The 26,440-nt window shown below is 36.2% G+C and overlaps 6 protein-coding genes, 1 non-coding gene and 3 pseudogenes across 10 annotated transcripts; 1 reads left to right on the forward strand and 9 right to left on the reverse strand.

The window, feature by feature from the left end:
- Window positions 1-373: 373 nt before the first annotated feature.
- LOC130420109 (polyubiquitin-like) lies at window positions 374-1,374 on the reverse strand. Its single transcript, XM_056747201.1, has 2 exons — window positions 1,231-1,374; window positions 374-1,113 (listed from the first exon to the last, which is right to left on the reverse strand). The coding sequence occupies exon 2, from the start codon at window positions 1,104-1,106 to the stop codon at window positions 636-638; it is 471 nt and encodes a 156-aa protein (XP_056603179.1). The 5' UTR covers window positions 1,107-1,113; window positions 1,231-1,374; the 3' UTR covers window positions 374-635.
- A 1,733-nt stretch (window positions 1,375-3,107) lies between these two features.
- LOC130419516 (polyubiquitin-like) lies at window positions 3,108-3,808 on the reverse strand (annotated as a pseudogene).
- Window positions 3,809-5,180: 1,372 nt separating this feature from the next.
- Window positions 5,181-6,151, reverse strand: LOC130419914 (polyubiquitin-like; annotated as a pseudogene).
- An 807-nt stretch (window positions 6,152-6,958) lies between these two features.
- On the reverse strand, window positions 6,959-7,964 carry LOC130419518 (polyubiquitin-like). Its single transcript, XM_056746328.1, has 2 exons — window positions 7,810-7,964; window positions 6,959-7,692 (listed from the first exon to the last, which is right to left on the reverse strand). Exon 2 carries the CDS (start codon window positions 7,683-7,685, stop codon window positions 7,215-7,217), a length of 471 nt encoding a protein of 156 aa, XP_056602306.1. The 5' UTR covers window positions 7,686-7,692; window positions 7,810-7,964; the 3' UTR covers window positions 6,959-7,214.
- A 2,779-nt stretch (window positions 7,965-10,743) lies between these two features.
- LOC130419517 (polyubiquitin-like) lies at window positions 10,744-11,294 on the reverse strand (annotated as a pseudogene).
- A 3,150-nt stretch (window positions 11,295-14,444) lies between these two features.
- On the reverse strand, window positions 14,445-15,350 carry LOC130419519 (polyubiquitin-like). The gene is made up of 2 exons (XM_056746329.1): window positions 15,234-15,350; window positions 14,445-15,116 (listed from the first exon to the last, which is right to left on the reverse strand). The coding sequence occupies exon 2, from the start codon at window positions 15,107-15,109 to the stop codon at window positions 14,639-14,641; it is 471 nt and encodes a 156-aa protein (XP_056602307.1). The 5' UTR covers window positions 15,110-15,116; window positions 15,234-15,350; the 3' UTR covers window positions 14,445-14,638.
- Window positions 15,351-16,871: 1,521 nt separating this feature from the next.
- LOC130419521 (polyubiquitin-like) lies at window positions 16,872-18,411 on the reverse strand. Its single transcript, XM_056746332.1, has 2 exons — window positions 17,761-18,411; window positions 16,872-17,660 (listed from the first exon to the last, which is right to left on the reverse strand). Exon 2 carries the CDS (start codon window positions 17,654-17,656, stop codon window positions 17,189-17,191), a length of 468 nt encoding a protein of 155 aa, XP_056602310.1. The 5' UTR covers window positions 17,657-17,660; window positions 17,761-18,411; the 3' UTR covers window positions 16,872-17,188.
- Window positions 18,412-19,041: 630 nt separating this feature from the next.
- On the reverse strand, window positions 19,042-20,778 carry LOC130419520 (polyubiquitin-like). Its single transcript, XM_056746331.1, has 2 exons — window positions 19,878-20,778; window positions 19,042-19,783 (listed from the first exon to the last, which is right to left on the reverse strand). Exon 2 carries the CDS (start codon window positions 19,774-19,776, stop codon window positions 19,309-19,311), a length of 468 nt encoding a protein of 155 aa, XP_056602309.1. The 5' UTR covers window positions 19,777-19,783; window positions 19,878-20,778; the 3' UTR covers window positions 19,042-19,308.
- Window positions 20,779-20,920: 142 nt separating this feature from the next.
- Window positions 20,921-26,075, reverse strand: gatc (glutamyl-tRNA amidotransferase subunit C). 4 transcript variants are annotated; one of them, XM_056746327.1, is made up of 5 exons: window positions 25,757-26,075; window positions 25,594-25,635; window positions 25,147-25,313; window positions 22,042-22,145; window positions 20,921-21,724 (listed from the first exon to the last, which is right to left on the reverse strand). In XM_056746327.1, the coding sequence occupies exons 1-5, from the start codon at window positions 25,916-25,918 to the stop codon at window positions 21,672-21,674; spliced, it is 528 nt and encodes a 175-aa protein (XP_056602305.1). In that variant the 5' UTR covers window positions 25,919-26,075; the 3' UTR covers window positions 20,921-21,671. The 4 variants fall into 4 exon arrangements, with proteins under 4 accessions (XP_056602305.1, XP_056602304.1, XP_056602303.1 ...); XM_056746326.1 differs by having other exon boundaries at window positions 25,147-25,316; XM_056746325.1 differs by having other exon boundaries at window positions 25,594-25,644.
- Window positions 26,076-26,093: 18 nt separating this feature from the next.
- On the forward strand, window positions 26,094-26,166 carry trnak-uuu (transfer RNA lysine (anticodon UUU)). The gene has a single exon. It is a non-coding gene; the product is annotated as a tRNA-Lys (tRNA).
- The last annotated feature ends 274 nt before the right edge of the window (window positions 26,167-26,440 follow it).

Genomic DNA, 26,440 nt, shown 5'->3' on the forward strand with positions numbered 1-26,440 from the left:
TTGATTTAACTTATTTTTCAAGTCGGGTATATAAATTTGGTCTTTGCAGGGCAAGATAGGCATATACTTCTCCGCCTTCGAAACAATCTTAAAATGAGTTACTTAAGATAAACTGGAAGGTTTGAACCCATTTCAGTTAATGAACATACTGTACATATACAAGAGTGTGAAGTTGATCAGTAGTTTAGTCTGCTTAATAAACTATTTCCTATAGTTGCTTGTTGCCAAGATTATAAAATAGGCCTAGAATATTGTCTACATATGTAGAAATTAATATATATATTTTTTTTTACATAAACTGCAAATCGTATAAGTTTGGTTTTGTATAACAAGAACGTTGATCACAGTCGATAAAATATGATAAATGTCGCAATTATTGTCAGAGTTTTTATCTTTTTATTTACAATGAAAGAAAACATTTTAAATATTACAATAAAAGATTCAATAAATGTATAATATATATAGGCCTATGGCACAAATGATTAAATGCTGTTACGTTAAGACAATAATGTGCAAACTTTTCAAACTTTCAATACTGTTATATTGCATTTCTGGTCTTTTCCATCAGAATATACAGATTAGATTCAGTAGGAATGTTGGGGATGATGATTGTAGATCCAGGTCAAACTTCTCGATTAACCACCCCGGAGACGGAGAGTCATGTGAATGGTGCTTTGATTTGTAATGTCGTAGTCTTTCAACATCCTTCCGGACTCCAGTTGTTTGCCGCTATAAATGAGCCTCTGCTGGTCCAACGGGACTCTTTCTTTATTGAAGATCTTCTGCTGGAGCTGATTCACTGTCTCATTGGGATCAATGTCGTAGGTACTCGTTGTGCCCTTCTCATTCTTCACAAACACCTGCATAGGTCCAGGGATCGTGACGATGAACGCTACCACTGACTCCGAGTGCAAACCGTAACTGCTGAGGCTTCTGGAATCATCGTCAAGGTTGATTCGTAAACCATTATTTGCAGACAGCTTCAGCTGAACTGGGTCCACACCAAAGTGCTGCGAAATGAGCAGCTTCAGATGACCAACTGTGGCATTGCAGTCCACACGCAGACGTTTTGTGTTTCCATTTATTCCTTTAATTATTAGATCCATCGCGGTCCTGTCAAATAAATGAGAAAAAGCAAGTTAGAACTACTGAATCACGAGCTAAATTAAAAGTCTGAACTTTTCAGCGCACTTCTAATGTGTTTATCGTGTGATGTGATAAAGAGCTTACCGGGATGTGAAAAGTCCGTCGCTGTTTACCGTTTTACTGGTTTTCTTTCTTGAGTCTGGTGCTGTAAGATGATTCACTAATATCACATACACAACTCTACTTTGGCTCAGGGTTCAGTCTGGCTCAGGGTACAGTCTGGCTCAGGGTACAGGCATTATAAAGCATCCTTGATGCCCCGCCCCAAAAACAGTTTCGTTTCCGAATATTTGCTCGGCAACTTTCGTTTTCCATTCTGCATAATCGCTGATGTAATGCTTGAGAAATCATCAGGATGCACAACACCAATACGTGCTAAACATACCACACTTAATTTGCTTAACAATAACATTAATAGACTTGCATAAAAAATACATTTTTAAACATCTACTATAGGAAACTGTGGTACAATTCCATAGCCTGCTTTAGAAGTTTTAAACCTAGTACAGTAGTATATAGGGTAAAGTATAGGAGCACTATTTGCACTTATTGTATTATTGCCCCTTTGTGATCGCTTTATTGCTCCATGAACTCTCTGTAAGTCGCTTTGAATAAAAGCGTCTGCTAAATAACTAAATGTAAATGTAGTAAACTATTAGTTACGAGTTTCATGCTTTCACTAGAAATAACGGTGCAAGAAACAAACACTGTCAAGAGAGGGAATTCCCCGTGATCAGGTGATGAGGAATGTCAAGGGAAAACGTCACAGATCAGCTGTCACAGCTAATGTCTCCTCCTCCATTCTAACAACACACCTGTAATGGTTTCATTTTCCTTTCAGGTGATTTGTTGACTCTCTTTTCCCATCTGCTGTCTATTACATAACATGAACACAAACATGCCTGAACTTGTTAAATCGCTATTCTGGGTTTAATGTTTGTTTAAATATGAATATAAGCAGTGTTTGACATACTGTGTCTTATCATTGCAATCCTGAGTCGGTGGCTGTTCTTCAGGTGTGTAGCCTTCCAGCACAAAAAATCATGAGGAAATGTCATGTCAACCTATAGGGTCAAAAAAGGATTTTGTAAATTAACCTGAAAATGCTCAATTGCTTTACCCTAAATAATAAACAATGTTATGGGTTATTGTAACCCAACAGGTTTGTCCCTTTTTGACCTGACTCTGTGTTGAAAATTGCCCAGCATTATTTTAAATGGAGAAGAATTTCACATTTATTGTCAACTGCCCATAAATTAAAATACTCTGGTTAAAAAACTTTCTGATTGTAAATTAAAGTATACGGTAGATTTTTAATCCAGGTATTCGCTAGATTACAGTCGGGTTAATCATTTTATTAATTTCTTATTAGTATTTGCCTTTGTCAATACTAGTTCATATTTTAGCCTGTATAGGCCCGGCCTATGAAACAACAATAGGTTTCACCTCACACATGATATTATTATTCTAGATGAGTTCTGCAGGTGGGTGAAGAATAAATAAAATAAATGAAAAGTTGTCATAAAATATTCATTTATCTGAATTACATTATTATATAAATATTATTATGTAAAAGTAAACTTGAACATGATGCTCCGAATACTCTGTTATTCTTCTTTCCTAAATGTTCAAGACTGTGGTTTTCAGAACACTTTTAAATTCAATGAAATGGATTTGAGTGCAATCTCATTTGTACATCGGCAAATAGAGCTTCATTTGGGTAAAAGGTGTTATGAATAAAACACATAACCAGGAATTGGTGCAACAAATGTAGTTTTGGTTTATTGGTTTAAGAATTTTACATATTGCTTTATGTATCTTATTAAGACATTACAACAGTTTAAATACAACAAAACTGCTAAAGGTTTAAAAAAAGTGGTTTATGTCATAAATGTATACATATATTATATCCTCCAACATTTAAATAAATCCAAAGTACTACCAGTGTTAGGCTTGACAATGTTAATCTTTGTAACAACAATAAATTGTGTCATGACTGTTCTTCATTAACCAGATCGGAGACGGAGTGTCATGAAAATTGTGCTTTTAGGTTTGATGTCGTACTCCTGCAACTTCTTTCCAGGCATCAGTTGTTTACAATTGTAAATGAGCTTCTGCTGATCCACAGGTACTCTTTCCTTGTTGTAGATCTTAGCCTGGAGTTGGTCTACTGTCTCTTCGGGGTAAACTTCATAAGTACCTATCTGGCCATCCTCATTCTTGACAAACACCTGTACAGGAACGGGTTTGTGATGAGGAGCACTACAGTGGACCCTGAGTGCAGACCGTAACTACTGAGGCTTCTGGATTCATCATCAAGGTTGGTTTTTTGACCATTATTTGCAGACAGCTTTTGTTGAAAAGGTCGCACACTGAAGAGTGTTGAGATGAGCTGCTTCAGTTTACCAACTGTGGCATCACAGTCCACCGTCAGACGTTCTGTGTTTCCATTGAATCCCTTTACGATAATCTCCATCATGAGTCTGTCCAAATGAGTTCCAAAAAACAAGTTAGTTTACATTATGAATTTATAGATACTTATTCTAATGTATTTATGTTTTGTTATCATGATATGGGGCTTACCGAGAATGTCAATTATTTTTCGTCTTATCTTTCGTTTAGTTTCTTTTCTGAAACTGGTTTTCTAGAGTCTTAAAGTCACTCCAAAATTGAAAAGTGTGGGTCAGGGCAGAAGCCTTAACCCTTTATAGGACATCTATAATGCCCCGCCTCACAACACTGTTTTGTTTCTGAAGCTTGCTCAGCAACTTTCGTTTTCCATTCTGCAGATACACTGATATAATGCTTGAGGAACTATAAATCAAAAGGTTAAAGCATGAGTACCTGATAAACAAATGAAAGTTTAAAAAAAAAATTGTATTCAATAGCTATGCTTTATGTGATCAACATTAGTAGTAAGATATTGATTTGATTTTTATAATTTATGCTTGAGTTTCCCAAGAGAGGGAATTTCCCATGGTCAGGTGATGAAGATGCCCAGGTTAATTGAAGCACGTCACAGAACCATACGTCATTTGACTACACACCTGTTTAAGGTTTCGTTTTCCGTTCAGGTGATTTGTTTCCTATTAATTGTGTTTATCATGTGAAATATGTCTGCTTGATCTTGTAAAAATGATATTGATAAATTATGGTGGGAATTATTTTCACATTTATTGTTAAATCCGAATAAAAGAAACTCAGAGTAAAGTTTACGAGAGCCAAATAAAAGAATTTTGCTAAAAAAAATGGAGAGATTAAAAAAAATAAAAGAATCAATACCATAGATTAAAGAACCTTTTTTTGTCAAAATGGTTCCATAAAGAACCTTTAACAGCCATCACAAAAGACTGTTGTGGCGAAAAACGGTTCTTCAGATTATAAAAAGGTAAAACAGAGACGGTTCTTTAAAGAACCTTTGAATGTATCGTTCTTTAGAACCTTTTAAGCACCTTTATTTTTAAGAGTAAAATGCAGAAAACAATCATTTCATAGTTTATTTATCACATCCAGTTAAGAAACTAGGAGACTAAAATAATATTGTACTAAAGGAAGCAATGGTGAAATCATGGAAAAAAAATTGGAGTAAACTTTATGCATAATACTGTATAGACTCATCCCTGTTGTGCTTCTGTATAAGCCACAAAGGCTGTGAGGTTACGTAGTGCAGTCAAACAGTTATTGTAAAAGAGAATTTATGTAATTAAATGATAATCTTGATTTAACTCTCTTAGATATTTAGTGTATTTGAGTTAATCAACTTAAAGGTATTAGGATAAAAAGTTCCCTTACATTATTCAATCAATATGTGACACGAACATTTGTCTAAATACTTGATATGGTGTGGTAACCATTTGATGTGGAAAAAAAGTGAAGCACAACACAAAATACACAGAAATTGCATAAATAAATTCACTGCATGTATTTAAAGATTAAATAAATAACTTACATTAACAGAAAACGCAAAATTTGTTTTTATTCTTCCATTCACCATTTTAAAAAGATCCATTACACAAGGATTAATATTGTCCCCATTAACCTTCTCTGAGACGGAGAGTCATGTGAATGGTGCCTTTGATGTCGTAGTCCTGCAACATCTTGCCAGACTCCAGTTGTCTGCCGTTGACAACGAGCCTCTGCTGGTCCACCGCGACTCTTTCTTTATTGAAGATCTTCTGCTGGAGCTGATTCACTGTCTCATTTGGATCTACTTCGTAGGTACTCGTTATGGCCTTCTCATTAATGACAAACACCTGCATAGGTCCAGGGTTCATGATAAGGAGCGCTATTGTGGACCCTGAGGTCACACCATATTCATTGAGCCTTCTGGAATCATTGTCAAGGATGATTTGTTGACCATTGTTTGTAGACAGCCTCTATTGAGATGCATTCACATTGAAGTGCCGCAAAATGAGCAGCTTCAGTTCACCAACTGTGACATTGCAGTCCACAGTCAGACGCTGTGAGTTTCCATTGACTTTGGTTACTGTTAGCTCTATCACAAGTCTGTCAAAAATGAGTCACAAAAAGTGAGTTTATCATCCTAATTTGAATGATTTATCATGAGATATGAGAAGCTTTATTACAAAATAACTGAGAACAGTGCAGTTATGCACTATTTTTGTAATAACAGGACCAAAAGGCAACGTAACTGTACATACCAGGCACGTAATTTCATTAAAAATCTAAAAAAGTTTTAGTGATAATTTTGTGCACTTTATTTAAAATGTTTATTGTTTTATTTATGTTTGTTTTACATACAGAGATGTGTTGAGGGAGAAGTTGTTTTGCTATTATATTGTTTATAAGTTTAATGTAGTTGTTCTCCAAAAAAAATGTGAATTTCATGTCTATAAATCTATAATAGTTTATTGCAGTAATATGTATTTTTGGCATAAAAGGGTTTAAAATCTGTCCTTGGTTTTGAAAATGACAATATACTTGATAGCACAAATTTCAAAATCTTTCCGTCTGATACAGATGATGCATTCACCACATACATCATGACAATGATGAATGCTTTTGAAAGTAATAAGTATCGGTATCGATACCGGTGATACTGACCTTGTATTTACTTGTTATCGGATCGATAGCAGATTTTGCATTATCGCCCATCCCTAATTCTATGGGCAAATCTCGTGATCTAGTTTTATAGCTGTTGGCAAGTCAATTTCTTGTGAACAACAGCGCCACCGACTACACTGCGGAGTGTAGAAAGTAAAGCATCCTTCATGCTCTGCCTCGAAACAAAGTTCATTCTCCAGTCTGCATAATCGCTAATGCATGAGAATGCACAATATACCCTTCAAATAAAAAGTCAACCTATTTGGCTTTAAAACACTATTTATATTCCCTAGATCCATATTTTTAGTTGTTTAAATTCAAGATCAGCAATTATATGAATATGTAAACAGTTTTGTTCTTTCTGCGTTGATTTAACTTATTTTTCAAGTCGGGTATATAAATTTGGTCTTTGCAGGGCAAGATAGGCATATACTTCTCCGCCTTCGAAACAATCTTAAAATGAGTTACTTAAGATAAACTGGAAGGTTTGAACCCATTTCAGTTAATGAACATACTGTACATATACAAGAGTGTGAAGTTGATCAGTAGTTTAGTCTGCTTAATAAACTATTTCCTATAGTTGCTTGTTGCCAAGATTATAAAATAGGCCTAGAATATTGTCTACATATGTAGAAATTAATATGTATATATTTTTTTGCATAAACTGCAAATCGTATAAGTTTGGTTTTGTATAACAAGAACGTTGATCACAGTCGATAAAAATGATAAAATGTCGCAATTATTGTCAGAGTTTTTATCTTTTTATTTACAATGAAAGAAAACATTTTAAATATTACAATAAAAGATTCAATAAATGTATAATACATATATAGGCCTATGTCACAAATGATTAAATGCTGTTACGTTAAGACAATAATGTGCAAATATTTCAAACTTTTCAATACTGTTATATTGCATTTCTGGTCTTTTCCATCAGAATATACAGATTAGATTCAGTAGGAATGTTGGGGATGATGATTGTAGATCCAGGTCAAACTTCTCGATTAACCACCCCGGAGACGGAGAGTCATGTGAATGGTGCTTTGATTTGTAATGTCGTAGTCTTTCAACATCCTTCCGGACTCCAGTTGTTTGCCGTTATAAATGAGCCTCTGCTGGTCCAACGGGACTCTTTCTTTATTGAAGATCTTCTGCTGGAGCTGATTCACTGTCTCATTGGGATCAATGTCGTAGGTACTCGTTGTGCCCTTCTCATTCTTCACAAACACCTGCATAGGTCCAGGGATCGTGACGATGAACGCTACCACTGACTCCGAGTGCAAACCGTAACTGCTGAGGCTTCTGGAATCATCGTCAAGGTTGATTCGTAAACCATTATTTGCAGACAGCTTCAGCTGAACTGGGTCCACACCAAAGTGCTGCGAAATGAGCAGCTTCAGATGACCAACTGTGGCATTGCAGTCCACACGCAGACGTTTTGTGTTTCCATTTATTCCTTTAATTATTAGATCCATCGCGGTCCTGTCAAATAAATGAGAAAAAGCAAGTTAGAACTACTGAATCACGAGCTAAATTAAAAGTCTGAACTTTTCAGCGCACTTTTAATATGTTTATCGTGTGATGTGATAAAGAGCTTACCGAGATGTGAAAAGTCCGTCGCTGTTTACCGTTTTACTGGTTTTCTTTCTTGAGTCTGGTGCTGTAAGATGATTCACTAATATCACATACACAACTCTACTTTGTCTCAGGGTTCAGTCTGGCTCAGGGTACAGTCTGGCTCAGGGTACAGGCATTATAAAGCATCCTTGATGCCCCGCCCCAAAAACAGTTTCGTTTCCGAATATTTGCTCGGCAACTTTCGTTTTCCATTCAGCATAATCGCTGATGTAATCATGGGCGCCGTAAAGGGGTGGAAGGTTAGGACGATTCTAAGGGCCCAGCCTGATTTAGGGCCCAGAAGAGCAGACCCCCTTTTTATTTTCCTATTTCTTTTCTCTTTTTTTAATACATACATTAAATATGCTAGGGCCCCTCGTGCACTAAATGTGTATTTTGTCCGTTTTGACCATAGATTTAATATTTAAAAAACAAATAATGTATTTACTGTTTCGGTCACAACCCTCCCTGCTCCCTCTCACAATGGTTCATTCCACCTGCGCTCGCTAGTGTAGCGTCTCTTGCTTATTGGACTTGCCGCAGACAGTCACATCAAAAGTCAGGGAAACAAAAACGGAAGGAAAAGAAGTCAAGAGAAGACAGAGAACGCCAAAGTCGACAGTATGTCACACAGTTTTTCAAAAAGAAAGGTAGCTTGCCATATTCCTGTATTCCAAAACTTATTTTTGTTGCTACATGACCTGCTTTTATCTAGCTAGCTTAGTAAAATAATTACTGAATTATGATTTACATCCAACAATAATAACATCTCTGCTGTCTCCGGGACGGGTTATCATGTCTCGTAGACACAGATTCAGCGGCTGCTGCACACCCACGTCCCCCACCCCCCGTCCCCGTCTCAGCCGAACAAGGTGAGCCTGAGCGCGAAACTTCGCGAAGATTGAAGCCTCTAAACACGTCTTATCTACTGTGTTCGCCACATGATGATAACTTCGCAAAACAAAAAGTAATCTACACGCTTCAAAAATTACAAAATTAGTTTGCCGTGTCGTGTGTTCTGTGAAGTGACAGTGCGGCTGCTAAGATCGATACTGTCAAACTTGACGTTCTTAATATGAATAAAATGCCCCAGAAAAATATAATATAAAATTGAATAAAACGTGTCTCTACTGTAGCTGATGTTTCCTGAATGAGCAGTTTGACCCAGCTAAAGCTTGTTCATGTTAAGTATATGTCAATACATAATGTTCTCTTGTGCTTGCAATTGCAATTGAGATAATAAATGTTCTCCCTTTTATGTAAACAAGTACATATTTCTAAAAAAAATTCTTGTTTTTGTAGGCTTTGTACTCATCTTTAGACATTTTAACTATGCAATGTGCTAAGTATCTTTTTTTAAGTATACAGGGCATGTTTATTGGGTTAAATTTTATCTGTAAAAAATGTAGGGGGCCCAGAAATTTTGGTTTCCATAGGGCCCAGAATTTCTGGCGGCACCCCTGGATGTAATGCTTGAGAAATCATCAGGATGCACAACACCAATACGTGCTAAACATACCACACTTAATTTGCTTAACAAAAACATTAATAGACTTGCATAAAAAATACATTTTTAAACATCTACTATAGGAAACTGTGGTACAATTCCATAGCCTGCTTTAGAAGTTTTAAATCTACTACAGTAGTATATAGGGTAAAGTATATCAGCACTATTTGCACTTATTGTATTATTGCCCCTTTGTGATCGCTTTATTGCTCCCTGAACTCTCTGTAAGTCGCTTTGAATAAAAGCGTCTGCTAAATAACTAAATGTAAATGTAGTAAACTATTAGTTATGAGTTTCATGCTTTCACTAGAAATGACGGTGCAAGAAACAAACACTGTCAAGAGAGGGAATTCCCCGTGATCAGGTGATAAGGAATGCCAAGGGAAAACGTCACAGATCAGCTGTCACAGCTAATGTCTCCTCCTCCATTCTAACAACACACCTGTAATGGTTTCATTTTCCTTTCAGGTGATTTGTTGACTCTCTTTTCCCATCTGCTGTCTATTACATAACATGAACACAAACATGCCTGAACTTGTTAAATCGCTATTCTGGGTTTAATGTTTGTTTAAATATGAATATAAGCAGTGTTTGACATACTGTCTCTTATCATTGCAATCCTGAGTCGGTGGCTGTTCGTCAGGTGTGTAGCCTTCCAGCACAAAAAATCATGAGGAAATGTCATTTCAGCCTAAGGTCAAAAAAGGATTTTGTAAATTAAACTGAAAATGCTCAATTGCTTTACCCTAAATAATAAACAATGTTATGGGTTATTTTAACCCAATCGCTGGGTTTGACCCTTTTTGATCTGAGTCTGTGTTGAAAATTGCCCAGCATTATTTTAAATGGAGAATTTGCCTTTAGTCAACATTAGTTCATATTGTAGCATGTATAGGCCCAGCCAATTAAACATCTATAGGTTTCACCTCACACATGATATTATTAGTCTAGATGAGTAATGCAGGTGGGTGAAGAATAAATAAGATAAATGAAAAGTTGTCATAAAATATTCATTTATCTGAATTACATTATTATATAAATATTATTATGTAAAAGTAAACTTGAACATGATGCTCCGAATACTCTGTTATTCTTCTTTCCTAAATGTTCAAGACTGTGGTTTTCAGAACACTTTCAAATTCAATGAAATGGATTTGAGTGTAATCTTATTTGTACATCGGCAAATAGAGCTTCATTTGGGTAAAAGGTGTTATGAATAAAACACATAACCCGGAATTGGTGCAACAAATGTAGTTTTGGTTTATTGGTTTAAGAATTTTACATATTGCTTTATGTATCTTATTAAGACATTACAACAGTTTAAATACAACAAAACTGCTAAAGGTTTAAAAGAAGTGGTTTATGTCATAAATGTATACATATATTATATCCTCCAACATTTAAATAAATCCAAAGCACTACCAGTGTTAGGCTTGACAATGTTAATCTTTGTAACAACAATAAATTGTGTCATGACTGTTCTTCATTAACCAGATCGGAGACGGAGTGTCATGAAAATTGTGCTTTTAGGTTTGATGTCGTACTCCTGCAACTTCTTTCCAGGCATCAGTTGTTTACAATTGTAAATGAGCTTCTGCTGATCCACAGGTACTCTTTCCTTGTTGTAGATCTTAGCCTGGAGTTGGTCTACTGTCTCTTCGGGGTAAACTTCATAAGTACCTATCTGGCCATCCTCATTCTTGACAAACACCTGTACAGGTACCGGGTTTGTGATGAGGAGCACTACGGTGGACCCTGAGTGCAGACCGTAACTACTTAGGCTTCTGGATTCATCATCAAGGTTGGTTTTTTGACCATTATTTGCAGACAGCTTTTGTTGAAAAGGTCGCACACTGAAGAGTGTTGAGATGAGCTGCTACAGTTTACCAACTGTGGCATCACAGTCCACCGTCAGACGTTCTGTGTTTCCATTGAATCCCTTTACGATAATCTCCATCATGAGTCTGTCCAAATGAGTTCCAAAAAACAAGTTAGTTTACAATTTTGAATTTATTCTAATGTATTTATGTTTTGTTATCATGATATGGGGCTTACCGAGAATGTCAATTATTTTTCGTCTTATCTTTCGTTTAGTTTCTTTTCTGAAACTGGTTTTCTAGAGTCTTAAAGTCACTCCAAAATTGAAAAGTGTGGGTCAGGGCAGATGTCTTAACCTTATATAGGACATCTATAATGCCCCGCCTCACAACACTGTTTTGTTTCTGAAGCTTGCTCAGCAACTTTCGTTTTCCAATCTGCAGATACACTGATATAATGCTTGAGGAACTATAAATCAACAGGTTAAAGCATGAGTACCTGATAAACAAATGAAAGTTTAAAACTAAATTTTGTATGCAATAGCTATGCTCTATGTGATCAACATTAGTAGTAAGATGTTGATTTGATTTTTATAATTTATGCTTGAGTTTCCCAAGAGAGGGAATTTCCCATGGTCAGGTGATGAAGATGCCCAGGTTAATTGAAGCACGTCACAGAACCATACGTCATTTGACTACACACCTGTTTAAGGTTTCGTTTTCCGTTCAGGTGATTTGTTTCCTGTTAATTGTGTTCATCATGTGAAATATGTCTGCTCGATCTTGTTAAAATGATATTGATAAATTATGGTGGGAATTATTTTCACATTTATTGTTAAATCCGAATAAAAGAAACTCAGAGTAAAGTTTACGAGAGCCAAGGTAAACAATTTTGCCAAAAAAAGGAGAGATTAAAGAAATAAAAGAATCAATACCATAGATTAAAGAACCTTTTTTTGCCCAATGGTTCCATAAAGAATCTTTAACAGCCATCACAAAGGACTGTTGTGGCGAAAAATGGTTCTTCAGATTATAAAAAGGTAAAACAGAGACGGTTCTTTAAAGAACCTTTGAATGTATCGTTCTTTAGAACCTTTTAAGCACCTTTATTTTTAAGAGTTAAATGCAGAAAACAATCGTTTCATAGTTTATTTATCACATCCAGTTAAAAAACTAGGGGACAAAAACAATATTGTAATTAAGGAACCAATGGTGAAATCATGGAAAAAAAAATTGGAGTAAACTTTATGCATAATACTGTAGAGACTCATCCCTGTTGTGCTTCTGTAACAGCCACAAAGGCTGTGAGGTTACGTAGTGCAGTCAAACAGTTATTGTAAAAGAAAATTTATGTATTTAAATGATACTCTTGAGTTAACTGTATTAGATATTTAGTGTATTTGAGTTGATCAACTTAAAGGTATTAGGATAAAAAGTTCCCTCACATTTTTATCAGGGTTTGTGGATGTAATAAATGACATAAAACACAATTAAAATGTGTGAAGTGTAAACTCACATGTTCACGTGTACTGTGTATACCTATGAATATAACACATTGATTTTTACCAATCAATATGTGATACGAAAATATGTCTTAATTCTTAATATTGCGTGGTTACCATTCGATGTGGACAAAAAGTGAAGCACAACAAAGTTTATCCAAACATTTTATTGACGAAGCATAACAACATACAAGTAGGCAACGAAAGCTGAGAACACATAGGAATTGCATGAATAAATGTAATTGTTGCCATTGGATCACAGCTCTTGGAAATCTCCTTACAAAATAACAGAACAGTGCAGTTGTCACGGAACTCAAGGACGAACCCAATTGCAGGCAGGACTCAGGACGAGATGGTAGAGGGTTAACAGGGTATTTTATTCACAATAAACAAGACTAACACAAAGGGCAAAACAAAAACCCACGAGGGGAAAACAGGACAGAAACTTTAACAACAGACACTGACTTACTAAACTATTAAAAAAAAAACACTTGAAGTAAACACTGACTAAACTTACTAAGGCAGGGGAACAGTAACCAGGAACATTCAAATAGTGACCAGGAACGATGTACGAGGAAACACAACTTACAACGAGGTAAGACATACAGCATACACAATGAACCAGCACAGGACAATGAACACGAGGATGTTTTAAAGGGAGAGGAACCAAGAGGGAACAGGTGCAAGAGATTAACACTCAGGGAAAGCTAATAAACACAAACTAGGAAACAGGAGGGTAGGAACGATGTCGCGACTCGGGGAGAGTATGGAAGACCACAAGGTCAAAAAACATCTCTCCCCACATGAAACAAAGGATTCTGTATGATTCCACCTCTAAACCAAGAAATACCTGACCAGGAGAGGTGAAACCATGACAGCAGTTACACGCTAGTTTTGCAGTTACATGACCAACGGGCAACGTTGCACATTCCAGGCACGAAATTTCATTAAAAATCTAAAAAACAATAAGTAAAACATTTTGAAATACTTTTGTGCATTTTATTTAAAATGTATATTGTTTTATTTTTGTATGTTTTACAGACAGAGATGTGTTAGGAGAAGTTGTTTTGGTATTATATTGTTTCTGTACAAAAAAATCTAAGTTCAAAAATGTTGCTTTAATCACTGCGGAGTGTAGAAAGTAAAGCATCCTTCATGCTCTGCCTCGAAACAAAGTTCATTCTCCAGTCTGCATAATCGCTAATGCATGAGAATGCACAATATACCCTTCAAATAAAAAGTCAACCTATTTGGCTTTAAAACACTATTTATATTCCCTAGATCCATATTTTTAGTTGTATAAATACAAGATCAGCAATGAATATGTAAACAGTTTTGTTCTTTCTGGGTTGATTTAACTTATTTTTCAAGTCGGGTATATAAATTTGGTCTTTGCAGGGCAAGATAGGCATATACTTCTCCGCCTTCGAAACAATCTTAAAATGAGTTACTTAAGATAAACTGGAAGGTTTGAACCCATTTCAGTTAATGAACATACTGTACATATACAAGACTGTGAAGTTGATCAGTAGTTTAGTCTGCTTAATAAACTATTTCCTATAGTTGCTTGTTGCCAAGATTATAAAATAGGCCTAGAATATTGTCTACATATGTAGAAATTAATATGTATATATTTTTTGCATAAACTGCAAATCGTATAAGTTTGGTTTTGTATAACAAGAACGTTGATCACAGTCGATAAAAAATGATAAATGTCGCAATTATTGTCAGAGTTTTTATCTTTTTATTTACAATGAAAGAAAACATTTTAAATATTACAATAAAAGATTCAATAAATGTATAATACATATATAGGCCTATGGCACAAATGATTAAATGCTGTTACGTTAAGACAATAATGTGCAATCTTTTCAAACTTTCAATACTGTTATATTGCATTTCTGGTCTTTTCCATCAGAATATACAGATTAGATTCAGTAGGAATGTTGGGGATGATGATTGTAGATTCTGGTCAAACTTCTCGATTAACCACCCCGGAGACGGAGAGTCATGTGAATGGTGCTTTGATTTGTAATGTCGTAGTCTTTCAACATCCTTCCGGGCTCCAGTTGTTTGCCGTTATAAATGAGCCTCTGCTGGTCCAACGGGACTCTTCCTTTATTGAAGATCTTCTGCTGGAGCTGATTCACTGTCTCATTGGGATCAATGTCGTAGGTACTCGTTGTGCCCTTCTCATTCTTCACAAACACCTGCATAGGTCCAGGGATCGTGACGATGAACGCTACCACTGACTCCGAGTGCAAACCGTAACTGCTGAGGCTTCTGGAATCATCGTCAAGGTTGATTCGTAAACCATTATTTGCAGACAGCTTCAGCTGAACTGGGTCCACACCAAAGTGCTGCGAAATGAGCAGCTTCAGATGACCAACTGTGGCATTGCAGTCCACACGCAGACGTTTTGTGTTTCCATTTATTCCTTTAATTATTAGATCCATCGCGGTCCTGTCAAATAAATGAGAAAAAGCAAGTTAGAACTACTGAATCACGAGCTAAATTAAAAGTCTGAACTTTTCAGCGCACTTTTAATATGTTTATCGTGTGATGTGATAAAGAGCTTACCGAGATGTGAAAAGTCCGTCGCTGTTTACCGTTTTACTGGTTTTCTTTCTTGAGTCTGGTGCTGTAAGATGATTCACTAATATCACATACACAACTCTACTTTGGCTCAGGGTACAGTCTGGCTCAGGGTACAGGCATTATAAAGCATCCTTGATGCCCCGCCCCAAAAACAGTTTCGTTTCCGAATATTTGCTCGGCAACTTTCGTTTTCCATTCTGCATAATCGCTGATGTAATGCTTGAGAAATCATCAGGATGCACAACACCAATACGTGCTAAACATACCACACTTATTTTGCTTAACAATAACATTAACAGACTTGCATAAAAATAAAAAATTAAAACATCTACTATAGGAAACTGTGGTACAATTCCATAGCCTGCTTTAGAAGTTTTAAATCTACTACAGTAGTATATAGGGTAAAGTATAGTAGCACTATTTGCACTTATTGTATTATTGCCCCTTTGTGATCGCTTTATTGCTCCCTGAACTCTCTGTAAGTCGCTTTGGATAAAAGCGTCTGCTAAATAACTAAATGTAAATGTAGTAAACTATTAGTTACGAGTTTCATGCTTTCACTAGAAATAACGGTGCAAGAAACAAACACTGTCAAGAGAGGGAATTCCCCGTGATCAGGTGATAAGGAATGCCAAGGGAAAATGTCACAGCTAATGTCTCCTCCTCCATTCTAACAACACACCTGTAATGGTTTCATTTTCCTTTCAGGTGATTTGTTGACTCTCTTTTCCCATCTGCTGTCTTTTACATAATATGAACACAAACATGCCTGAACTTGTTAAATCGCTATTCTGGGTTTAATGTTTGTTTAAATATGAATATAAGCAGTGTTTGACATGCTGTCTCTTATCATTGCAATCCTGAGTCGGTGGCTGTTAGTTAGGTGTGTAGCGTTCCAGCACAAAAAATCATGAGGAAATGTCATGTCAGCCTATAGGGTCAAAAAAGGATTTTGTAAATTAACCTGAAAATGCTCAATTGCTTTACCCTAAATAATAAACAATGTTATGGGTTATTGTAACCCAATCGCTGGGTTTGACCCTTTTTGACCTGACTCTGTGTTGAAAATTGCCCAGCATTATTTTAAATGGAGAAGAATTTCACATTTATTGTCAACTGCCCATAAATTAAAATACTTTGGTTAAAAAACTTTCTGATTGTAAATTAAAGTATACGGTAGATTTTTAATCCAGGTATTCGCTAGATTACAGTCGGGTTAATCATTTTATTAATTTCTTATTAGTATTTGCCTTTGTCAATACTAGTTCATATTGTAGCATGTATAGGCCCGGCCTATGAAACAACAATAGGTTTCACCTCACACATGATATTATTATTCTAGATGAGTAATGCAGGTGGGTGAAGAATAAATAGGCTTAATTGAAAGTTGTCATAAAATATTCATTTATCTGCATTACATTATTATATAAATATTATTATGTAAAAGTAAACTTGAACATGATGCTCCGAATACTCTGTTATTCTTCTTTCCTAAATGTTCAAGACTGTGGTTTTCAGAACACTTTTAAATTCAATGAAATGGATTTGAGTGTAATCTTATTTGTACATCGGCAAATAGAGCTTCATTTGGGTAAAAGGTGTTATGAATAAAACACATAACCAGGAATTGCTGCAACAAATGTAATTTTGATTTACTGGTTTAAGAATTTTACATATTGCTTTATGTATCTTATTATCATTATGTATCATTACATAAAACAGTTTAAATACAAAAAAACTGCAAAAGGTTTAAAAAAAAGTGGTTTATGTCATAAATGTATGCATATATTAGATAAATAGTTTAAAATTTTGTTTAAATAAACATAAAACTGATATCCTCCAACATTTAAATAAATCCAAAGTACTACAATACCGGTGTTAGGCTTGACAATGTTAATCTTTGTAACAACAATAAATTGTGTCATGACTGTTCTTCATTAACCAGATCGGAGACGGAGTGTCATGAAAATTGTGCTTTTAGGTTTGATGTCGTACTCCTGCAACTTCTTTCCAGGCATCAGTTGTTTACAATTGTAAATGAGCTTCTGCTGATCCACAGGTACTCTTTCCTTGTTGTAGATCTTAGCCTGGAGTTGGTCTACTGTCTCATCGGGGTAAACTTCATAAGTTCCTGTCCGGCCATCCTCATTCTTGACAAACACCTGTATAGGGTTGGTGATGAGGAGCACTACGGTGGACCCTGAGTGCAGACCGTAACTACTTAGGCTTCTGGATTCATCATCAAGGTTGGTTTTTTGACCATTATTTGCAGACAGCTTTTGTTGAAAAGGTCGCACACTGAAGAGTGTTGAGATGAGCTGCTTCAGTTTACCAACTGTGGCATCACAGTCCACCGTCAGACGTTCTGTGTTTCCATTGAATCCCTTTACGATAATCTCCATCATGAGTCTGTCCAAATGAGTTCCAAAAAACAAGTTAGTTTACATTATGAATTTATAGATACTTATTCTAATGTATTTATGTTTTGTTATCATGATATGGGGCTTACCGAGAATGTCAATTATTTTTCATCTTATCTTTCGTTTCGTTTCTTTTCTGAAACTGGTTTTCTTGAGTCTGAAAGTCACTCCAAAATTGAATAGTGTGGGTCAGGGCAGATGCCTTAACCTTATATAGGACATCTATAATGCCCCGCCTCACAACACTGTTTTGTTTCTGAAGGTTGCTCGGCAACTTTCGTTTTCCATTCTGCAGATACACTGATATAATGCTTGAGGAACTATAAATCAAAAGGTTTCACCAGTACCTGATAAACAAATATAAGTTTATAACGAAACATTTTATGCAATAGCTTTGCTCTATGTGATAAACATTAGTAGCAAGATATTGTAGTATTATTAATAGACTTGATTTTTTATCAATTATGCATGAGTTTCCCAAGAGAGGGAATTTCCCATGGTCAGGTGATGAAGATGCCCAGGTTAATTGAAGCACGTCACAGAACCATACGTCATTTGACTACACACCTGTTTAAGGTTTCGTTTTCCGTTCAGGTGATTTGTTTCCTGTTAATTGTGTTTATCATGTGAAATATGTCTGCTTGATCTTGTTAAAATGATATTGATAAATTATGGTGGGAATTATTTTCACATTTATTGTTAAATTCGAATAAAAGAAACTCAGAGTAAATGTATATGAGATCCAAGTAAAAAAATTACATTTAAAGAAAAAGGTGAAAATTTAAATAATATAAGAATCTATGCCATAGATTAAAGAATCTTTTTTGTCAAAATGGTTCCATAAAGAACCTTTAACAGCCATCACAAAAGACTGTTGTGGCGATAAATGGTTCTTCAGATTATAAAAAGGTAAGACAGAGACGGTTCTTCAAAGAACCTTAGACTGAACCGTTAGAACCTTTTAAGCACCTTTATTTTTAAGAGTGAAATGCAGAAAACAATCATTTCATAGTTTATTTATCACATCCAGTTATAACTAGGGGACAAAATAATATTGTAATTAAGGAACCAATGGTGAAATCATGGACTAATTTTATATACTGTATATTTATTCATCCCTGTACTTATAGGCTGTGGGGTTGCGTATTGCAGTTAAACAATTATTGTAAAATAGAATGTGTATTTAAAGAGTTAACTGTTTTAGTTTTATATTTAGTATATTCAAGTTTATCAACTAAAGGGTTTTAAGATACCTATGGATATAACACGCGTTGATTTTTACCAATCAATATGTGATACGAAAATATGTCTAAATTCTTAATATTGTGTGGTAACCATTCGATGTGGATAAAAAGTGGAGCACAACAAAGTTCATCCAAACATTTTATTGATGAAGCATAAAAGCATACAAGTAGGCAACGAAAGCAGACAACACATAGGAATTGCATAAATAAATTCACTCCATGTATTTAAAGATTAAATAAATAACTTGCATTAACAGAAAACGCAATATTTAGCTGCCACCAGGTATGAATATAACTAATTTAAGACACATCAGTGACATAAAGTGCTTTAGTTTTTATTCTTCCATTCACCATTTTAAAAGATCCATTACACAAGGATTATTATTGTCCCCATTAACCTCCTCTGAGACGGAGAGTCATGTGAATGGTGCTTAGATGTGTGATGTTGTAGTCCTGCAACATCCTTCCGGACTCCAGTTGTTTGCCGTTATAAATGAGCCTCTGCTGGTCCAACGGGACTCTTTCTTTATTGAAGATCTTCTGCTGGAGCTGATTCACTGTCTCATTGGGATCAACCTCGTAGGTACTCGTTATGCCCTTCTCATTAATGACAAACACCTGCATAGGTCCAGTGTTCCTAAACAGCGCTATTGTGGACCCTGAGGTCACATAACAATCACTGAGGCTTTTTGAATCATTGTCAAGGATGATTCGTTGACCATTATTTACAGACAGCCTCTGTTGAGAAGGATTCACATTGAAGTGCTGCGAAATGAGCAGCTTCAGTTCACCAACTGTGGCATTGCAGTCCACAGTCAGACGCTGTGAGTTTCCATTTATTTCTGTTACTGTTAGCTCCATCACAAGTCTGTCAAAATGATTCACAAAAAGTAAGTTAGTTTACAATTCTGAACTTATCATACTAATTTGAATGCGTTTATCATGAGATATAAGAAGCTTACCTAGTTGTTCAGATCTTTCCCTGTTTAAAGGTTTTCTTCCTCTAGTCTGTTAAGTGAAGTGTGCTTGTGGCTCAGCGAAAGAGGCCTTTTAAAGCTTCCTCTATGTCCCGCCTCAAAACAATGTTTCGTTTCATAAGACTTGCTTGGCAACTTTCATTTTCCATTTTGTAAAGTGGACGTATGTAAATCCTGAGATATTATCAATCAACAGTGTACATTGGCTACATGCTCGCCAAAAAGGTCAATAAATAAAACTTAAAGCAAAGTTATGTAATAATAATTCATGTTTCATATGATCAACATTAAATCAAGTTTTTTGACATTGATGGTTTATACGTGTTGATGGTTTATAGTTTTTTTCCCTGTAATTTGATATTTTTATTGAATTCTGTTTTAAACAATTAATTCATGCAGGTACAATAAAGAACTGGGAAAAATTAATATCAAGAGAGGGTATTTCACAGTTGATGATACTTAGCAAAGCTAACATTTTGCCTCCCTATAATATGAATGACTATTGTCTTTCTCATGGTTGTAAGTTTCATTTATCCCGAGCATCTGATAAATGCTTACAGTAAATGTGAGCCTTGTAGATGTAAACTACATGTCATTTGCCTACCAACACACCTGTAAAAGGTTTCATTTTCCATTCCTGACAAAATCACACAATCTACAACACGTGACTTTTGTCTTGCTTCGGTGATTCATTCAGGTATGTGACATTCAGGTACGTGACTTTAGTCTTGATTCGCCGATTCATTCAGGTTTGTGTAAAGACGTTAAAATTCATTGTTATGTCTACATAAGAAATTACTCCGATTAGTCATCGCAAACTAAAATTGAGTGTAAATATCCTGCCATTGCATTGTTTTTGCTAATATTTTAATTGTTGCCAAGAATATCACAGCCCTTATGAATTGCTTACGAAACAAGGTGTGGCTGTTACAATGTACCCCACTACCGAAGTGGGTTGTAACACATGTTGTGGTAAATTGAAACAATCAGACATAAGAAGCCAAAAACAGAGGCCACACCATGTAAAATATGTTTTAAAACAGTTTTATTTAAAGAAAATTCAAATCCACTTTTTGTGCATGTTTGTGAAAATTACAGTAACCGTCACGTGCTGTCGAGGGGGAAATTCCTACATGAAGTCATCATGCCTGTGCCTACCATGCCTACTCCCTTCAAACGGCAGAGCCTTCAGAGTTTAGACTTTGGAGTGAACATATTTCAAAATATAAAATGTATTGTTTATTTGCAAACAGGTTCTATGCTTAAGTTATGCCATTAAAACAGCGACATCTGCTGATAGAAAAAAATGCTGCATTGTCACAGGAACATGCCAGCTGAAGATAATGAGGAAATTACATCGCTTCTTTTGCCAAGTGCTCCAAAGCTCTACAGAATGCATGCAAATGCCTTGTTCACTCCGAGGGCTCTGCTCTTCGAAGGAGTTGTGGTTTAGGAATGATGAATATATTTGGAATGTTGCCCTTGACGGTTCGGTACGAATACACGTATCGTTACATCCCTAATAAATATCCAAATAGCAACATACAAACAACACAAACGTTTTTTTCGATCTGACAGAAATAGCCTTTGTAAAAAAAAAAATAAACCCAGACCAACCCCTTGTTAGCTGTTTTAGCATTGTGGTTTTTATTATCTGCCAACCAACAATACTTTTGGTAAAAAAGTATTTTGGTTACTTTTGAAACATTGGTACCACTCCAGCCACAGGTAAATAGTTGACGTATTTATTATCAAATCAGAGCCATTAAGATGTTTTTCTTAAAGTTCAGAGTGAGCAGATCTTTCTTCCCTTTGTGGTAATGGAATGTTTCCTGTGTTAAGAGAGTGATTTATATTACCAATTAGTACAGAAATATTTTCAATTAATTAAAAAAAAGGTCACATGAATGTCACGTCACCTTCACTTAAAGTATTTTTTAATAGGCTTAGTGCAGGTGAATGTAATCTAAAAACAGTTACTTAAAATAAATGCCTATAAAAATAGTGTTAACTTTTCACAGAATATTGAAGTTGTTCGTCTCCAGATGAGATTGGGAAATCTTTAAAATCACAAAATATATCAAAAATCACTAATGTTGGTATGCAGATATGTGTTACAGCTTGTCTTTTTAAAGTTACAGTGACTAACCTGGAGGTGCTACAAAGTATTCCTCTACTGTTTGTTTGGCCAAAGTGAGCAGTTCCTCTGCACATTCACCCTCAGTTACAGTATCAGCTCTAAGATACAGGGCTCTGTACACCAAAAGAGAACAAGTTCAAAGAAAAGTTTGACTTAAGTCAATATTAGGTCAACAATTTGGTCAAAATATAGCCACTCCCACTGGGTAAAGCTCTGTAAAGTGTTCTTATAAACATTACATGAATCAAAGCTTATTTGTTAAGGACAATAAAATACGTTTTAAACACTTTGAATTATTGAGAATGACATTATTGGTAATAGGTACACTAAAAAAACTGTTTATATTCATAGCAATTCATTAAAAAAAATCTGTGATCCACCTGATAAAGTACTGTAGGAACAATTGCCCATGGCATTAAATCAGCATAAAACATGCAAGCTTAGTAAACACTAGTTTGAAATGCATATTAGTTTGCTAAATCTGCAAAAGTTTATTTGATCAACAGCAGTATCATATAGATGGACTATACAGCATTTCACAGAAGTGAGTACACCCCTCATATTTTTGTAAGTTTTTTATTTTATCTTTTCATGTGACAACATTACTACAATGTAATGTAGTGAGTGTACAGCTTTTATAACAGTGTACATTTGTTGTCCCCTCAAAATAACTTGACACACAGCCAAGTCATTAATGTCTAAAGCACTGGAAACAAAAGTGAGGACACACCTAAGTGAAAATGTTCACATTGGGCACAATTAGCCATTTCCCCTCCCCGTTGTCATGTGATTATATTTAGTGTTACAATGTCTCTGGTGTGAATGGGGAGCAGGTGTGTGAAATTTGGTGTTACTGCTCTCACTCTCTACTCTACAGTCGTGGCCAAAAGTTTTGAGAATTACAAAAATATTCGTATTCAAAAAGTTTGCTGCTAAATCTTTGTTTCAGTTGTTTCTGTGATGTACTGAAATATGATTACAAGCACTTCATACGTTTCAAAGGCTTTTATCGACAATTACATGACATTTATGCAAAGAGTCAATATTTGCAGTGTTGGCCCTTCTTTTTCAGGACCTCTGCAATTCGACTGGGCATGCTCTCAATCAACTTCTGGGCCAAATCCTGACTGATAGCAACCCATTCTTTCATAATAACTTCTTGGAGTTTGTCAGAATTAGTGGGTTTTTGTTTGTCCACCCGCCTCTTGAGGATTGACCACAAATTCTCAATGGGATTAAGATCTGGGGAGTTTCCAGGCCATGGACCCAAAATTTCAACATTCTGGTCCCCGAGCCACTTAGTTATCACTTTTGCCTTATCGTGGCAATCGTGGTGCTCTATCGTGCTGGAAAATGCATTGTTCTTCACCAAACTGTTGTTGGATTGTTGGAAGAAGTTGCTGTTGGAGGGTGTTTTGGTACCATTCTTTATTCATGGCTGTGTTTTGGGGCAGAATTGTGAGTGAGCCCACTCCCTTGGATGAGAAGCAGCCCCACACATGAATGGTGTTAGGATGCTTTACTGTTGGCATGACACAGGACTGATGGTAGCGCTCACCTTTTCTTCTCCGGACAAGCCTTTTTCCAGATGCCCCAAACAATCGAAAAGGGGCTTCATCGGAGAATATGACTTTGCCCCAGTCCTCAGCAGTCCATTCACTATACTTTCTGCAGAAGATCAATCTGTCCCTGATGTTTATTTGGAGAGAAGTGGCTTCTTTGCTGCCCTTCTTGACACCAGGCCATCTTCCAAAAGTCTTCGCCTCACTGTGCATGCTGATGCGCTCACACCTGCCTGCTGCCATTCCTGAGCAAGCTCTGCACTGGTGGCACTCCGATCCCTCAGCTGAATCCTCTTTAGGAGACCATCCTGGCGCTTGCTGGACTTTCTTGGACGCCCTTCTTTACAAAAATTGAACCTCTTTCCTTGAAGTTCTTGATGAACCTATAAATTGTTGATTTAGGTGCTATCTTAGTAGCCACAATATCCTTGCCAGTGAAGCCATTTGTATGCAACGCAATGATGGCTGCACGCGTTTCTTTGCAGGTCACCATGGTTAACTATGGAAGAACAATGATTTCAAGCATCACCCTCCTTTTAACATGTCAAGTCTGCCATTCTAACCCAATCAGCCTGACATAATGATCTCCAGCCTTGTGCTTGTCAACATTCTCACGAGTTAACAAAATGATTACTGAAATGATCTCAGCAGGTCCTTTAATGACAGCAATGAAATGCAGTGGAAAGGTTTTTTGGGATTAAGTTAATTTTCATGGCAAAGAAGGACTATGCAATTCCTCTGATCACTCTTCATAACATTCTGGAGTATATGCAAATTGCTATTATAAAAACTTAAGCAGCAACTTTTCCAATTTCCAATATTTATGTAATTCTCAAAACTTTTGGCCACGACTGTACATACTGGTCACTGGAAGTTCAACATGGCACCTCATGGCAAAGAGCTCTCTGAGGATCTAAAAAGAAGATTTTTCTCTCTACATAAAGATAGCCTAGGCTATAACAACATGTCCTGTGACATACTGAAGCAGAGCATGATCCCCTCCTACAGAGACTAGGCCGCAGGGCATTGTTCCAACATGATAACAACCCCAAACACACCTCCAAGACAACCACTGCCTCGCTAAAGAAGCTGAGGGTAAAGGTGATGGACTGGTAAAGCATGTTCCCTGACCTAAACCATATCGAGTATCTGTGGTCTAACATCCACCATAAGAGTACAACAGTGGCAACCTGTGACGCTCTGTTGAACTCTTAGAGGGCTGAAAAATGATGTTGGCCACACAAAATATTGACACTTTGGGACCAATTTGGACATTTTCACTTAGAGGTGTACTCACTTTTGTTGGCAGCGCTTTAGACATTAATGGCTGTGTGTTGAGTTATTTTGAGGGCAAATTTACACTGTTGTACACTCACTACTTTACACTGTAGCAAAGTGTCATTTCTTCAGTGTTGCACGTGAAACGATATAATAAAATATTTACAAAAATGTGAGGGTTGTAATCACTTCTGTGAGATACTGTATATATCAAATACTGCAGTTTAAAGCAACAAAACTTCAATTTCGATTTTATGCAGTGAAAATCTCTCACCTGTCCTCCAGAACAGAATCCATCGGTTCTACGCCATCTGTATTAACAACATGAAGTTGGTCAGCAAAGCGAATGGCTTTCTCCAGACAGTCCACACCTTCTTTACTGCCAAAATCAACAAGGGCTAATCTTTCCAATTTATCCACCAAATCTGGAGAGACTTTTGTCTGCTGCAAATAATAGTCAAATAAGTTATAGCTATATAAATTCTAGATCTATTTTTATTAGTGAATTAAAATATCACAAAATAGTAAATAGGCTCATTTTAAGGAACACTTTTCAGAAAAGACTACAGGGAGAACTAGATAGCTAAATCTGAGCGATGCTGCACCCTACTGTGAGGTGCGAGAATACACATTCAAGTGTCTGACATTAAACATACATTTAAGTAATTTGCGTTTCTATGTAGAACAGCAAATGTGGTTTAGCATAAATGAGAGACATTACCGGTGGAAGCTGGCTTTCACCTATAGACTCCCACGTGGGCATCTGTGGAACCTTACGAAACAGCACATGATTCAACGTATTTATTTAAGTGGTGCAAAACATTACGTTCACCTACATATTATTTAAAATCCCACCGTGACATCTTCAAATTAATCTCGTGTACCTTAGACTCGGTGGTTGAGGTACTAGAATGCCGTTCGTGTATCCAGCGGCTCCATGACGTCCTGTTAGCTGATATTAAAGAGCGTAGTGCGGGCAGCTCGCGCACTTTACACCGAGGATGCGTCGGTCGCATCGCCGTCCAAGCTGCATGTTTGCAAAACATTTTTGAAACCAAATTGTAAAATCCGAGCGATTACAAGGTTACATGTCTTGCCAAGGACTCGTAACTACAAACATCCGGCTACGGAAAGCCAAAAGTTTACACTTTTCCGGAAGTCGAAATGCTTAGAATGCAGGATTAACGTTCAGAAACAAAGAGAGTTCCCTAGCATGTATGAGCCCGGATAGCTCAGTCGGTAGAGCATCAGACTTTTAATCTGAGGGTCCAGGGTTCAAGTCCCTGTTCGGGCGAATGTTCTTTTATTTTTCGAGGCATTTTTGGCCGTTAACTTCATGTAAAGACCGTTACAATATGACAACACGATTACACGACCACTTCAAAGGAACAGAAACTTGTGTTTTTTTTTGTGAAAAATAAATAATGCTCGTCGGAAAATAAAACTTAAATTTGGTTTACTTTTATTTTTGGCCAATCACATAAAATATTAGTTTTAAAAGGCAGAGAAAGAAAGTTTGTAACCAATGTGGCGCTCTTATGGACAAAATTACCATAATCTTTTGAAAA

The sequence above is a fragment of the Triplophysa dalaica genome, chromosome 4 (genome assembly GCF_015846415.1).
Source record: "Triplophysa dalaica isolate WHDGS20190420 chromosome 4, ASM1584641v1, whole genome shotgun sequence".
NCBI classification, from domain to species: domain Eukaryota; kingdom Metazoa; phylum Chordata; class Actinopteri; order Cypriniformes; family Nemacheilidae; genus Triplophysa; species Triplophysa dalaica.